At 43.4% G+C, this 15,800-nt stretch overlaps 2 protein-coding genes across 20 annotated transcripts in view; one reads left to right on the plus strand and one right to left on the minus strand.

Annotated features, from left to right (window-relative positions):
* LOC148128511 (uncharacterized) overlaps positions 1-15,800 on the minus strand; it is a 190,457-nt gene that overhangs the window by 88,364 nt on the left and 86,293 nt on the right. The window contains exon 1 of one of the 4 annotated variants that reach the window (XM_087948897.1): positions 13,480-13,565. The exons of the other annotated variants lie outside the window; for them this stretch is intronic. Coding sequence (XP_087805023.1) covers positions 13,480-13,565 — 86 coding nt within the window. Of the gene's footprint in view, positions 1-13,479; positions 13,566-15,800 lie in introns of those variants that run through there. 4 annotated transcript variants of the gene reach the window in all.
* LOC148128512 (vomeronasal type-2 receptor 26-like) overlaps positions 1-15,800 on the plus strand; it is a 215,008-nt gene that overhangs the window by 54,359 nt on the left and 144,849 nt on the right. For 2 of the 16 annotated variants that reach the window (XR_015746327.1, XR_015746335.1), the window contains exon 2: positions 9,940-10,114. The exons of 11 other annotated variants lie outside the window; for them this stretch is intronic. The gene's annotated coding sequence lies outside the window, so the exon portion shown is untranslated. Of the gene's footprint in view, positions 1-71; positions 196-9,939; positions 10,115-10,306; positions 10,377-15,800 lie in introns of those variants that run through there. 3 more of the 16 variants (XR_015746330.1, XR_015746336.1, XR_015746311.1) reach the window with 2 other exon arrangements.

Raw genomic sequence — 15,800 nt, forward strand, 5'->3', positions numbered from 1 at the left:
TTTACCTCCATTTTCCATGGATGGAGAGTCCTAACACATTTCCTTTGGCAATCCTATTTTTTTCTGCTCAGTCCTTTCCTCAATCTGAATGTGTGGAAAGTTGTCATCCTGGATTTGTCAAGAGGGCTCGAGAAGGAGAGCCAGTTTGCTGTTACGACTGCGTTCTTTGTCTGGAGGGGACCTTCTCCACTCAGAAAGGTGGGTGACACCAGAGGAAAATGGGAGACCTGGTGGAACTGGATCCATCCAGAGTATTGTCATTTAAGTGTGAATTAAAACACACTTTTAAGCTTAATTGGTTTCTGGTTTATTTCCAAAATGCCTCATTTCTTATCTAAACAGAAGAGCAAAAAGACTGTGAAGGAAGGGCTGGATAGAGAGAGGTGGCAGTGGCAGATTGGACAAGCTTTACTACTGCCAGAGAAAATATTTCTTCTTTTTACCTTGGATGTGTCCTTCCTTCCACATTTACTTCTCTAGGAACACCTGAGTTCCTTCCTTAAGACTAGGTGCAAACACCTCATCATAGTCATTAGCATTCTGCCTAAAACCTTGGGCTACTAACCTTGCCTTATGGATTAAATTACCATCTTTATCTATTTTTACCTTAAATATCCATTTGCAGCTAATGGATTTCTTTCCTGCAGGTAATTTTGCATTTTCATACACTTTCATATCTCTTAATGAATTCAGTTCCTTATTCATTGCTGCATACCATTTTTCTTTTTCCTTATTAGGATACTTTTTAATTTCTTCTACAGAATTAGGAACTTCATTAATCTGGCACAATGTGTTAGCCTGGTACCTATCAGGCGGTCTAGATATACGTGTAGTTCTTCTGGGAATTACAGGGCTTACAGGAGGACTTTGTTGAACTACTACCTGTTCATCTTCCTCATCCTGTTCAGCTATTGAATCTGTTTCTTCCTTTATGGGCACTATTTCATCCTGTATTTGTCTCTTTACTTTATTTTTAAAGTTACAGGGATAACTAATGGGATTTCTATAGGATTCAATAATTACATCTTTATTGGCATCCTGTTCTAATTTCTCCCATCCTTCATGTTCTAGAAATTGGGCACTAGCACTACATAACACTTTAGATGTGCCTTTCTCCCAAAATCTATATGCCCTATGGTTTGCCTGATAACCAACGAAGAAAAATCTCTTAGCTCTATGTTGCCCTTTTTTTTCTGAGTTGTGCAGGAATATGCACCCATGCTGGTGCACCAAATGTGTGCAGGTAACTTAGATCAGGTTTCCTGCCATGCCATCTGGTAAATGGAATTTCACCTGTTGTTGTATTAACAACGTTGTTCAATATGTTATTAGCACACATTGTAGCCTCCCCCCACAAAGAATCAGGTAACCCAGAATCATTTAACATTGTTCTAACCATTGCCTGTAGTGTTTGGCCTCTTCTTTCAATAAAAGCATTATGTTCTGGCCTGTATGGATCAGACTTCTTATGCTCTATTCCAGCTACTTTAAGTCTGTTCTGGAATTTGTTATTAATAAATTCCGTACCATTATCTGTCACCAGGGTTATCAGTTGACGTTTAGACTTTCTTTCAGCAAACCTAAGCCAATTGAAAAAATGTTGATATGTTTCAGTTTTGCTTTTCATTAAATAGCAAAACCCATATCTAGAATAATGGTCCATAATGCTCAGTATATATCTAGCACCCCCCATACTGGGTTTCTTTGGACCTATTATGTCTGCAAATACTACTTCTAAAGGCTCTTTTGTTTTGAAACCATTTAGCCTATTTGCAGGCAATACTTTGCTCTTATCTTCACAGCAAACATTACAACGCAAATATTTATCACAAGATTTTAACCTTATTCCTTCAGATAACTCAACTGTACGTTTAGCATTTTAAAATTTACATGCCCCAAACGCCTATGCAATAAATGGATACATTCATCATGAGGCTTTATATTATTAAATACAGTTTGAGCCTCCCCTTTCTTACTATTATCTAATACATATAATGTTCCATTTAAAGCTGCAGTTACCTTTTTGTTATCTTTTTCAATTATGCAATTATTATCTTTAAAAGTAATTACATAACCTAATTTATCTAATACCCTTACTGAAAGCAAATTAAACTTTAGTTGCGGTACATACAACATTTTTATATCCTGGTTTATGTACGGACAACGTGCAAAACCTTGACCTTTCGCTTTCAGATTCCAGCCATTTGCAAGAGATATATGTTGAGAACTTGTAGACATTTTTATAAATTTTGTCTTATCTCTTGTGATGCAGTGGGATGCGCCACTGTCAACCACCCATAAATTATTCTTCACATCAGAGTTGCTAAACGTGGCTAGTTCAAATGCTTTCTTTGGCTTTTTTACATTCTGGCTTTTTTCTCTTTTTGCAGAATCTTGCCAAATGTCCTCTGCCTCCACAATTAAAACACTTTTTAATTGTGTATGCTGTCGAAGATAAATTCTCTTCTTCCAGGTGCTTTACTTTGCTTTGCTGGTTTCTTTCAAACTTTGAAGATAATTTCTCTTCTTTCTTATCTTCTCTCAGCTCGTCACGCTCACGCCTTCTTCTGGCTTCTTCTAGTAGCCTGCCTGTAATCTCGGTTAATGAGAGGCTTTCTTTTGGCAATACCTCTAACGAGTCACATAGTCATCATAGCTTTGATCTAATGAAGATAATATTATGTAGACTTGTTGCAGTTCATTAAATATAAGCTCTTTTTCTTGCAAATCTTGAAAAATGCTTTTCATACAGTTTAAATGAACTAACATATCTCCATTCCTCTGAAGATGCGTTCGAAAAAGCTTCCGTGTAAGATTTATATGTGCTCCTACACTGTCCCGAACATAAATCTTCCTGAGGTTCTCCCAGCAGTTTGCAGCATTTTCTTCTCCACGAATATGGACAAGCTGCTGATCACAGAGAGTCAGTCCTATGATGCATAAAGCCTGCTCATTCTTCAGTTTAAAGTCTTGTAACTTTTCGTTATCATCATCATTAGCAGGATCCCAGCTACTCACATCTGGTGGGTTTGCTATAATGTCCCACAAACCTTCTCTGCGTAGAAGTAAACTACATTTCATTGACCATGAAACATAGTTTGTTCCATCCAGCCTGGATATCATGGACAGTTGTGACAAATTTACTTGTGCCATTGCTCTTCAGATATTTTGACTATTTTAAACTAATTAAAACAGTTTGTTTTTACAGTAATGTGCAACTCACACCAACTCTCTCTGCTATATCCTGGTTAGTTAGACTATGCTGCTGGGCCCATAACCAATGTTAGGGTTTGAGGATTAACCCCTAGAAGAGTATTGCAGCAGTAGTCAAGCCAGGCAACCAAAGGAGAGCGGAAGGGCCCCAGAGTATACACACACTGAACACAAACACTGTTTGTAGTTTAAATAGTTTTTAATCCAGTTAGAGTTTAAGCATTGTCATTCAGTCCATTAAGACATTCACAGTATTTCCATCCAGTAAGACTCACTAGTATAATCCAAGTTAAGAGTCCTTGCAATATCTTTATCAGCCGATAAAGATATCTTCTCCTCCTCCGGTTTCACTCTCCAGAGAAACAAACGCTGGATATTCAGCAAACAGTAGCAAACAATAACAGTTCAGTCACAGGCACTCACAGTCAGTAATCTCAGTTAGTCGCAGCAGCACACAGTTACAGTAGCACACAGTTACAGACGGTAACAGACAGTCAGTTAACTCACAGTAAACTTTCCAGCTTCTAATGCTTCCTTATATTGTAACTTCTAACCGCACCCTTAATCGGCTAATTGCCTGCTGCATTGTGCTTAAAGTGATAAGCACTTAAACCATGATATCTAAGTTTTATATATTTATTCACCCAAACCATATTTGGTATCAATGTTATACCTAACAAAACACGAGGAATTGTTTTAGGTCCACCTCCTGAAAGGAGGATTGCAATGCAGTCTACATGGGTTCCCTTTGAGGAACACTGAAAAGGTGTTGCTGATGTACGAGATACACAATGTGGCGGCATGGATAGGTATGCCTGTATGTGTCTGCACCCGTATCACCACTGGTCCAATGGCCATTCCAAATTATTTGCAACAGTCACTTGATCTGCCAGCCAGCTCTGAGGCAAGTATGACAAGAATTGCCATCTTGCATGTAAGTTTCTCTAGAAAGATTAATTGATTCATTATTTTCCTTTAGTAATGGAGGTTCCTATCAATATTCTGAACATTACAAAGGAAATCTTTCAAGTCCAAAAGCTTCCTCAATTTCATAGCCTATCAAAAAATATACTGTAGCTATATTTTTTTAAAAAGTGATAACATTAATTTTTTGTCTCTGGAGATATTAAGAAATCCATACCGGAAAATGCTCCTGATAATCACTTGTTCTCAAAGAATGTACAATATATCTTGAAATGCAAAGGACAAAGAAATATGGGGTTGTTGTTTTTTTCTCAGACACAGAAAAATGCACCAAATGTCTGGATGATAAATACCCAAATAAAAAAAGAGTCCAATGTATCCCCAAAGTTATAACCTTCCTGTCTTATGAAGAACTTCTGGGCATCATCCTGGTCTCTTTTGCCCTATTCTTGTTCCTAACCACAAGCCTTGTTTTAATCGTCTTCATTAAATACCAAGAAACTCCCCTTGTCAAAGCCAATAACCGGGACCTCTCCTACATCCTCCTGGTCTCCCTCCTGCTTTGCTTCTTGTCTTCTTCTCTCTTCATTGGTCAACCAAGGAAAGCCACCTGCCTTCTCCGACAAACGGTTTTCAGCATCATCTTCTCAGTTGCCGTTTCTTCTCTCTTAGCCAAAACCATCATGGTGGTGCTGGCTTTCCTGGCCACAAAACCAGGAAACCGAGCGAAGAAATGGTTGGGGAAGAGCTTGGCCAACTCCATCATCTTGTCTTCTTCTGGTGTCCAAGTTATCATCTGCTCCATCTGGCTGGGAGTTTCTCCCCCCTTCCCTGACTCTGACCTCCTCTCCCAGCCTGGAGAGATCATCCTGCAATGCAACCAAGGGGCCGTTGTCATGTTCTACGTCACCCTCAGCTACATGGGCTTCCTGGCTGCCGCCTGCTTCACGGTGGCTTTCCTGGCCAGGAATCTGCCTGGGGCCTTCAACGAAGCCAAGTTGATCACCTTCAGCATGCTGGTCTTCTGCAGTGTCTGGGTGACTTTTGTGCCCACCTACCTGAGCACCAAAGGGAAACACATGGTGGCTGTGCAGGTCTTCTCCATCCTGGCCTCCAGTGCTGGTCTGCTGGGCTGCATCTTCATCCCCAAGTGCTACATTATCCTTCTGAGGCCAGAGCTGAACACAAAGGAGCATCTCACAGCCAGAACAAATGTAAAAACATGAGATATAACATCATTATGATAGTGGAAGAATTGTTAATATTTCTTTTATTTGATTTCCATTTTGATAGTATGCAGGAGTCAAAGAAAATGATATCTGTATGTTACAAAATGGGGAATTGTTGAACGCCTGGAATTCTTGCAGTTCCCTCCCATCTCAATAAATATTGCTAAAGAGACCACTGTAAAATTCAGAGGAATTCAGCTGTTCGGCAACAGCTACTGAACTGATACCTTATAAAAAACGATTGACGCACTTGTTCCCACTGACAGCAGGTAAACATGTAGGTGGGTGGTGATAGAATGTGTAGGAAAAGAGGTCAGGAGGAAGCTGTGGGAACCAAACGCCAGCCTGGTTGCCTGATCCTCTCCCTAAAAATGCCAGAATGATGTGAAATGCCATGCTTGACTGGCTCCCAGCTGAGGAGTGAAATCTTCATCCATCTTATATGAGTCTTTCTTGATTTCCTGACAAAACCTCCTTCGCAGAAAGAATTCAGCAGAACAGCTGTCTGGGATTTGATTTTGGGATTGTATGTAGTTCACAGCAAAAAAAAAAGTAAATAAAAAAATTAAGTTTGTAAAGAAATTTCCACTGTATATTTTTTTTTCTTTCATCAACCAGAGAAATAAAATAGCCGTTTTCAGGCCCTTTAATTTTCCACTCTACAATTTGTACCTGAAGCATTTCTCTGCTCCTCCTCCAAGCCTGTCTCATCTGTGAAGGGCTGGAGAAGATGTCCAGAGAAAGGGGACCTTGGGACTCTTCCCAGGAGGAGGTTGCACGGATCCTGTGTCAAGGCAACCGCATCATTGACCAGGTCCAATGCTCCAATGCTGCATAATGTTCATCCAGGTCCAAGAAGGGGCTGAATAAGTTGGGGAGACTTGTAGGTTTCTAGGAAGAGGCACCCATGGAAGCTGCTCTGCTCTCCAACCACAGAGATTGCTGATCAATTGGGAATCAATTTTTATGTCTCATAATGGCTCCTAACTGCGAATAGGATCCCTTTGCAAATTCCATTTGAAGGAGATAAGAAAAGCTCTGTTGGATCAGAAGAAGGTCAGTCTAAGATTCACACAAATCCCTCTGGTTCTCGCACAAGCAGTAGAAGAAGGCAGAGACTTGTGGCTTTGTGCCACATGGAAGAGGTATTTATCCAGAGGTGGAATTCAGTAGGTTTTGACCAGTTGTGGAGAACTGGTAGTGGGGAAGGGAGGGAGGGAAGGGGAGCTCAGGAGCTTCGTGTTGCAGACGGAAAACAGACATGCAAAATCCTCTTTCAACCTCCTTCTTTGAGACCTGGGGATGCAGAAACCCATATCCCATGTTCCCCTGCCTCCCTTTCTTTTGTTTTAATAATTTTTTTATTTTTATCTTTTAAAAAAACATCTCTTTTGGTGAACAGCGTGGTTCCAGGTTTTTACATTTCAATACAAAATGACCATAGTTACATATTCATCTTTCGTGTTCAATTTCATATTGTATTATTACTTATTCCATTTTCCTTTAAATATTCTAAAATATTCTTATATTCATTACACTTATCCAATCCAATTCATATCATAACTTATTTCATTTTTCTTTAAATATTCTCATATCTTGTTTTACAGTATTATCTAAGGTTCTTATTTCATTTCTATATTTAGTACATATATTTACTTTTATATGTCACATTTGCAATTTCATCACATACTATTATTCCATTCATTGTTCAATAGGTTCCATCCTAATTCTAATAACCCAGGTGTCCCCTTTAATTGTCAATTCGAGCTTGCCACCCCTTTGCCTTATACACTCTCCCAATTTATTCCCTTTAAATCATTATAAAGTTTTACCATAGTATAGTCATTTTTTAATTATCACATTCTACATTAATAACAATCTAACTACTACATATCACACATGTATTTATGTGTGTGTGTGTTTGTGTGTGTGTGTGTGTGTGTGTGTGTGTGTCAGATTCTGCATGGTTTTTTTTTTCTCAATTACATTCTAAATCATATATCAAAAATATTTATTCAATTAATTTTAGATACAGATTTTAGACTAATTTTAGTCTTTCCATTACAATTCTCATCTCATTTTAACTTTATTCACTGCTTTATTAAATATAAATGAATATTCTTACAGTAAATTCCCATTTCCATATCTATTTCAATTAAATCTATGTCTGGTTTAACAATAATCCTTAAAAGAAAAATATCAGTTCCATTCTTTTCCATTTTTAAATCTATGTTCTTATATATCACGACATGTTACCTTGCAGAATCCCCCTTCCTGTTCTTCTTCTACCCATTGTCTCTCATTCTCCTGACTATATACTTTTTTTCATTGTTGTTTGCTTTCTACTTCCCATCATTTTCTGGTCCTTTCTCTTAATTCCCCTTTTTTCCTTTATAATTTCTCTCCATTTCTTATTCCAATTATTTATTTTATCCCCCTCCCTCTCTTGATTTTTCCTCGGTAATTCCCTCTTCTGCTGTTTCCTTTTCTTTTGTTTAATTTTCCAAACAATTCCCCCTTTAATTATCTCATCAAACCTCACATTTTTAACTTTAATTCTTTTTTTCTTGTTTTAATGTTGTTCCACTTATTCTTTAGGGCTGGTTTCCTCTTTATTTCACTCCTCCCCCTCGGTTTCTCTTTGTTCTTCTTTAATCTGCATTACCATTTCTAATTTTTGTAGTATGATGCTGTACATTTCCAAGCTTTCTTTCATCATTTCCTTCCTATTTTGTTGTTCCAATTTTATTTCCACACACATTTCTCCCATTTTGTACACTACTACTTCTTTTATTTTCCTTTCTTTAGTATTTATGTCCAATCCAATTGTCTAGTAGTTTATTGCAACCGGCGTCCTTTATATTAAATTTCAACAGTCAGTGTCCATAAATCTTTGTTTCCAGCTTCCTTCTGTTGATTTCTTTTCCAACTTTTTCCCAAAGTCACCAAATATTCCCAGGGCAATTTCTTCATGTATCTTTTTTCCCTTGTAATATTCTACTATTTCACTTTTCAGGGTTTTTATTTTATTATAATGGAATTCCTTTTGTTTCCTTTCAAATTCCAATTTTAAAAAAGACCAAGCATTTTTCAAAGAGTCACTGAAATTTTCCCTTTGCCATTAAGTGACGGGCTCAGTTCTGTTTCCATGTTCCACCCTTTCTTTTCACTTTTTCCCTTTTTAAACTTTCATTAATTTCATTAATTCCAGTTATTAGCTATTATTTCTTTTTCACACATTGAACTTCAGCGTTTCATTATGCCTATTTAGTGCCAAAATCCAAATAGTTCCCCTGCCTCTTTTTCCGATGTAGAGGCCAGGCAAGTCCTGGGAAGAGGGAAGCCCAAGTCCCATGTTCCACTGCCACTTTTTTTCATACATGGGGCACTCAGAGGAAAGCAAAGCCCAGATCCATAGAGAGGGCTAGGAAAGAGGAAAGGATTTGAGGGAGGCCCCCATTTCTGGGAAGAGACTAACCTGGTTTATGAGTCCCTGGTTGAATGCTGGGGGGACGGAGCCCCGGGATCTCTCCAGCCTCACTTGGGCTCCGTGTCTTTCCAGGAGAGGCTCCTGTCAGGAAGAAGCCATGCAGGGCCGGGTCTTCATAGGGGGATCTGGGGTTACCTGGGAGGGAGAGTGGGAGAGGGAGGGAGGGAGACACAGAGAAAGAAAGAAAATAGATTATGCAACCTGTGAGTTAGCCAAGTCTTTGTGCAGGGCTTTAACTCCTCACCTCAGGGAAAAAGGTAGACCAGCTTTTTCCAAACTTGGAACTTGAAGATGAAGGGACTTTAATACCCAGAATTCCCTGCCCAGCATGATGAAGTCCATGCATTATTGGGTGGGGAACTCTGGGAGTTGAAGTCCATTCCTCTTCAAGTTTGAAAAACACTCATGCAGACCAACCTCTCTCCACGCGTTGCCTCCATTTTGAGAAACAACAGAGACCCCTGAAGAGACCCTCAGTCATTGGCCAGCTTGCAGAATGCAGAAAATGTGGTTTCTTATGGCCACCAGAAGTGAAACATGCCACCGTGAATTGGACTGACCCTCAATATCCCCTAAAGACCCGGATCCTGGTTTGGAAGCCATCCCAGCTGGTTCTGAGGCTGCCCTGGAGCCAAGCCTGGGATGCCCTGTGAATCCGGCCCCTTCCTGGCCCTTCAGACTCAGGCAGAGTCGCCCAAGCTCCCCGGATCCTTCTCTGGCCACAAACTTCCTCCTCCTCCTCCTCCGTGGCCACTGCTGTCTGGTTGGGATCCCTGAGCCCCCTGGCTCCTCCCTGGAGGATGGAAGAGCCTCCGCTGGGCCTCCCTTTGGGGCCTCTGCTAAGGGCACGGCTGGGGCTGAGGATGATGGGGGTTGGAGTCCAGGCCTTTGGGAGACCTGCATGGGTACCCACTCGATCCAGGCAGGACAGAGATCCACCCGGAGGACCTGGAAAAAAAAACCTGGGAAGCAGCCCCTCCCTCCTTCCTTCCTCCCAACGCCTGGCAGGAGGGAGAGAGAGAGAGAGAGAGAGAGTAAGCCGACCCAGAGAGGGTCACAGCCACGTTCTCCCTTTTTTCTCAGTCTTGGGATTTGCCCTCAGCCTTTCTGCCCTGGGGACCAGCAGCCCCAGTATCCTCAGTCCTGGCTTCACTGGGAATACTGGAAACCAGCATCCAAAACCATTTCTGTGGCTCCAAGCAGGAGAAAGAGCATCAAAGTCAAAGTTGATCCTCTGAACACCCAAATCTCTATCCAGGTTTGTCCAGACATTGGAGGGGGGATTACTGACCCCACCTCCACCCCTAAAGCTGCCTCTATGTCCCATTCCCATTGTCCCAACTTTTTACCCTGAATGCCAAACTCTGATCCGGTTCACACATTCCGCCAACCCCCGTTCACTCAGCCGTAGTTTATTCCAAGTGTTGCAGCTGCTGAATACCCCCAACTAGCCAGAAATGGATCCTAGGAAAAGCTCCCCATCCTGTGTGCAGACAGGCTGAATTGACCCTCCCCACTAGGTGAGTCCACACAATGCCCTTAACCCAGGTTGATGGAAGAGAACTGCAATGTTGGCAATAGGTGCCAGGCCAAAACACATAAACCAGATGGTGGCATAGCGTGATGACGATCATAATGTCCCTTTCAGCCAATCCCAAGGAGGGCCCCTCCCTCAGAGGCGGGCTTTCTGACAGCACCTCAGCTGCCCAGACCAGATTGGGGGGGCTCCCCTGCCTCCCTCTTCCCCAGCCCCCCTCCCTGCCCTCACTAGGGAATGGGCAGACCCACTGCAGACCCTCCCTGGCCCTGCAAGACCCCTCCATGCCCCCTCCTCACAGGAGGATGAGAAATTCAGGTATTTTATTCACGAGGCTTCTTGCATTGAGTAGTTTGCATTTAAGGCCGGCAGTAGTTGGAATTGAGGTAGTTGGGGGCGTGCGTGCCTAGTCTTGGGTGATGGTGGATCGGTTGAAGTAGGGTTGTGGTTGAGGGTAAAAGCTGAGTATTGGGTTGCGTGGCTTACTTTTGATACAGTCAGCATGGTAGTCAATGTACAGGTCCTTCTCTCCATTGTCTAGATGGTTTTTGAGTTCAATGCGGAGTACACGGGAGCGGGCACGTTGCTGTATGGTTAGGTAAGGGCGGCAACGGAGGTTCTTATGGTTGGTGTTGGTTTTGGCGAGTGAGTTTATAGTATAAATGAATTTACGTTTGCTTGATTCATTTTTGCAAATGACTCTGCACAGGCATGGGGCTATAGAGCCGTCACTGTTATTGAGCTCTCGGCCAATGCGTGAAATGTCAAGTATTTCATCAGCGGAGATGGTTGATGCTTGATAATCCCTGATGATGTTTCGGACAGTTGTGATGTCATCATTGTTATTGGTGACCTCTAGACCAAATAAGATGGCGTTTGGACGTTTCCGTTCACGCTCAACAGCTTCTCTGATGAGGATTGGGATATCAATATTTGTCTGGGTTGTGTTTATTTGTGGATTGGGTTTTGGATTGGGTTGTGGTTGTTGGGTAGAGATGTGGTTTGTAGCTATTGGAAGTTCAGGTTTTTGCGTTGTTTCTTTTTTTTCAAGGTTGGATATTCTTTCTTTTATGGCGTCCAGGGATGCTACTATGGTTTCAATGGTATCAATTCTTTCCAACAGATCCAGTTTGGGTTTGCATCGTCCAGGGATGCTACTATGGTTTCAATGGTATCAATTCTTTCCAACAGATCCAGTTTGGGTTTGCATGAATTGTAGTAATATGGAAACTCATTGGATGATTCCAGGTATTGAATAAATTGCTCGGTTAATCCCAAGCAGTCATGATGAGTGTATTTCTTACACAGAGAACATTTGATGGAGTTTTCATTATCCTTTAGATTTTTGTAGCATTTAAGGCATGTGCAGGAGTCTTGTGGATCATTGGTGGGGGATTATGTTCTCTGTAGGTAGTGCTTTGGCATAGGATTTTTTTCTTGTCATGGTAGGTTTGTTAAGATGGTACGTTGATTAAATTAATTAATGGAACAATATCACACCAATCAATCATCAATTGCAGTAATCTCTCTAGTCAGATAATATTTATGGGCAACAATCAGCCTAATCAATTAAATATTCTAAACACTAATCAATTAATTACACTAATCATTAATCACACTGTTCATTTAAATTCACTAAATCATTGATTTTACTATTCAATTAAAATTACATGCATATTGATCTTTTCAACTAGTCAGTAATAACACTATTTGCACTAAACACTCTAGTCACACTAATCAATTAGGACCATAAATCAATTGAACCATTAATAAAATATTTTATAGAAATTGATTATCTAACCGTAGATATAGGTGATGAGGTAAAAAAGTTGTAAGTTTTGAGGTATTGAGTTAATCAGTGTTTGATTAAAGTAATGAGATAGTATTAAGAGTCTGCAAGGAAAGGGTTAATGCTGTTGTTGACTGAGAGGAAATTGTTGCTCTTTGTAATAGTAGATTGCTATTACTCTGTAAACAAGACTGTAATACGATGCTCAAAGGGTTTTTGAAACAGTGAAAAACTTTCCTAAGCTGTTCAAGTTGAGTAGTAGGAGAAAATACAGTCACGTGGCTTGGGTTTACTTATCCGATTTGTCATTTACTTCCAACTAAATCTGGTAGTAATGCCAGAGTTAATCGCAGCTATTTTCCTTCTTAGAGTTCGACTTTCCAAGGAAAATTCCACTGCAGAAATTGGAGTGATTTTCTACTAGGATTGATCTTGGTGACTTCTCTCTCCTCCTTAAAGATCAGGGCTGCCTGGATCCCTTCCCAGCAAAGTTTGCTCCCCTGGGGAAAAGAAGGGCTGGGGGCAAATGGAGCCCCCAAGAAGCCCCCTTTCCATCTCTGCTTCCTTACAATTCAAGGGCTGAAAGTTTCTCCTGGTTTCTTCCCATTGGGGCGATGGCTGGGCAAACCACCTTTGGGGTTCCTGCAGAGGCAGAAGAGGGAGGCCGCTGGGCAGCCCAGCTAGGTTGGTTAGCATTAAAGTTGGACTGCTCAATTTGTCGTGAGTGTGTGTCTGAGTGTATGAATGCTTCATTGGCCAAGTGTGATTGGACACACAAGGAATCTGTCTTGGTGCAAATGCTCTCAGTGTCCATAAAAGAAAAGATACATTCATCAAGCATCATCAGGTACAACACTTAATGATAGTCATAGGAAACAATAAGCAATCAAATCATACTTAGGAAACAGTCAAAAAATCATTAGGATACAAGCAACAAAGTTAAAATCATACAGTCACAAGTGTGTGTGTGTGAGAGAGAGAGAGAGAGAGAAGTCCAACCTCCAATAGACATTCTACCCATCCTATAGAGTCTATACAGACAGTATATATTCTATACATCCCAGGATTTCTCCCCTCCCCCCAGGGTGGAATCTTGCCAGGCGTGGGAAAATCCGCCGCTCCTTTCCCACGGGAGGGGCACCCAGGCTCTTTTCCCCACCGCCTTCCACACTCCTCTCCCCCCGCCCAAGGGGGAACCCGAAGGCCCTTTGGTTCCCCCAGCAGCCTCTAGGACCCCCCCAAAAAAGACCCAGCCCTGCCTGCGCACAAAGTCCCACCATCGCTCCAGGGTCCCCACCCGAGCAGTTCAAAGGCGGGGAAAGGGGAGGAGCCCAATCCTGGGCCCGCCTCCCCGCAGGGGGGCAGAGCAGAGCCGATTCCCATCGCGTGACCCCCCCCAGCGGAGAGGCCCCCCTCCTTCCTGCCCCGGGGAAGCCTCGCAGCGTCGGGTGCCGGGAGCAGCAGTTTCAGAGGAAGAAAGGCGCATGCGCGAGCGAACGTTGCCCGTAGCAGCTGGAGGGAGAGACGATTCCACCTGTGAGGCTCTTTTCCAAGGAAGGCCGGAAATAGGCATTCCTTTCCGCTCTAGCACCTAGCAGCTCTCTGGCCTTAACCCTTGCGCTGCGCCTCAATCACAGATGACGCGGAGTACAGAACACACTGCGCCTCCCTGCAGCCCCCCCATAAGGTCCCCGGCGGTTCCTGCATGCCAAGTCCCCCCAGCGCCCCCCCAGCAGTCCAAGGTGGAGCAAAGGGAGGGGCCAAGTCAGGGGGGAAAGGAAAGCAAAGCCGGATTGCCTCCTGCGACCCCCGCCCATCCTGAAGCCTCCGATCCTGGGCGGCTTCAGAGGGCGAACAGAGCATGCGCAAGAGGACCTTGCCCGCAGTGATTTATGTACGGGTGGGGAGGAGAGAATTCCACGCGGAAGGAAGCGGGTCCTCCTTTCCACTCTAGGATGTCACAACTCTCTGGGCTTAACCCTTGCGCTACACTCTGCTCTGGCTGGCGGAGATGAGAGATACGAACTCTCTATCACCCATGAAGTACTACTACAGGGCGTCCCTGGGCCTTTCTCGAGAGCTGAGCTCCGTGTCCCATCATCCCCTCCCCGCACCCGTCTGGTCTCAAGGCCGCTGGGATTGGGGCGCAAAGGCGCGCCTCTCTCCTCTCTCCCTCTCACAAGGGGAGCTGCCGTGGCTGGCCAGGACCACCAGGGGGCGCCCTCCGCAGGCGGCCTGCGAGCCTCAAGAAAGGGACTGAGCATGCGCGTCTGCCTCTTGCGCGCCTCTGCTTCTCTCGCCTCCCCAGCCTGATGGAAAGTCCCGGGGGAGGGGGAAGAGGGGGAGGGCTTCTTCCCGGGTACATTGTGTCCCCCCGCCCTTTGCACCTAGATATGCGCCCCCCAGCCTCCCCCGGGTCAAGAGGCTGCAAGAGGGTCTGGCAGGGAGGAGCCTCCCCAGGAAGGGGGACCCACCAGAGGGCAGGCTGGGGAGCCCCAATCGCAGCCAGTGAAGGAGTTTCTCTCCTTTTAGGCTTCTTTCCCACTTGATGCCAGGAACGTTTGGATGCTCTTTGGGAGGCCCAGAAAGGAATCTCGCCTTTAGGGGTCTCCCCACAAATGCCAAGCAAAGGGGGGGTGGCCACTGTCCTCTCCTCCCCTCCCCCAGACAATCCAGGACTTCCCTGCAGGGGAGCAGATGATGGCAGCATTGCTGGGGATCCCATGCACAGACTGGGAGGGGGGCGTTTTGGGAGTGAGGGACACCAGCCTCCCCCCCCATTCTGTATGTGTGTGTGTGTGTGTCCATCTGCCTGCCTGGCCCTTTCCGGCCCTTCAGCTGGACTGTGGGGTTGGTGGGTGAGTCCAGTCCGAGACTCAGCCTGGATCCCCCTCCCCTCTGCAGGTGGGAGGCCCAGAGGGTGGGAGAGGGCTGGGAAGGGCCATTTCTGCCCAGCTCCAAGGCCGGGAACCCTGGCAAGGCCCCCTCCACCCCCGGGGCCATGTGAGGGAGGCTTCCGTGGCCAGCCTGGTACATAAGATTGTATTGTTATATTTGTAATAGAAATAATGTTAGAAAATTGGAAACAACATATGAGGGATAAAATAGTGTAATTTAGTGAAATGTTTGTGAATAAAATAAATGAAATAAAATAAATGAGAAAATTGAATTAGGAAGGAACTGGAACATTTTAATTAGTTAATGTTTTATAAAATATAAGTGAAGGGGGGGTATTAACTATGGAAAGTTTATAATTGTTCCCATAGAAGTATGATATTTATTTGAAAAGTAATGTGCAAAATTGTTAGGGATAACATTAGTTACCTAACTTAGTTTGGTTAAATATAATATATGTTAGTTAGTTTAAATGTGTGTGTCACTTTAAACTGTAAGCCAAGTATTTGGGTGCGGTTGTAAATCGCCATAAGAGGGAGCAAGAGAGCTCACTGTTCGCTGGCTTTTACTGGAATGCTGACAGAGAAGGATTGATGGTGATTACTGTGTATGTTTGCTGAGAGAAGAAAAGAAGGTTTGATTTTGCTTCATATCTCTGACTGCAAAAGAGATACATCATTGGACAGATTGTTTGTGAGTTAAATGACCTATTTTCTACACTGG

The sequence above is a fragment of the Notechis scutatus genome, unplaced genomic scaffold (assembly GCF_049901735.1).
Source record: "Notechis scutatus isolate UNSWTSFEM ecotype Mainland unplaced genomic scaffold, rNotScu1.2 NSCUSCF31, whole genome shotgun sequence".
Taxonomy (NCBI): Eukaryota; Metazoa; Chordata; class Lepidosauria; order Squamata; family Elapidae; genus Notechis; species Notechis scutatus.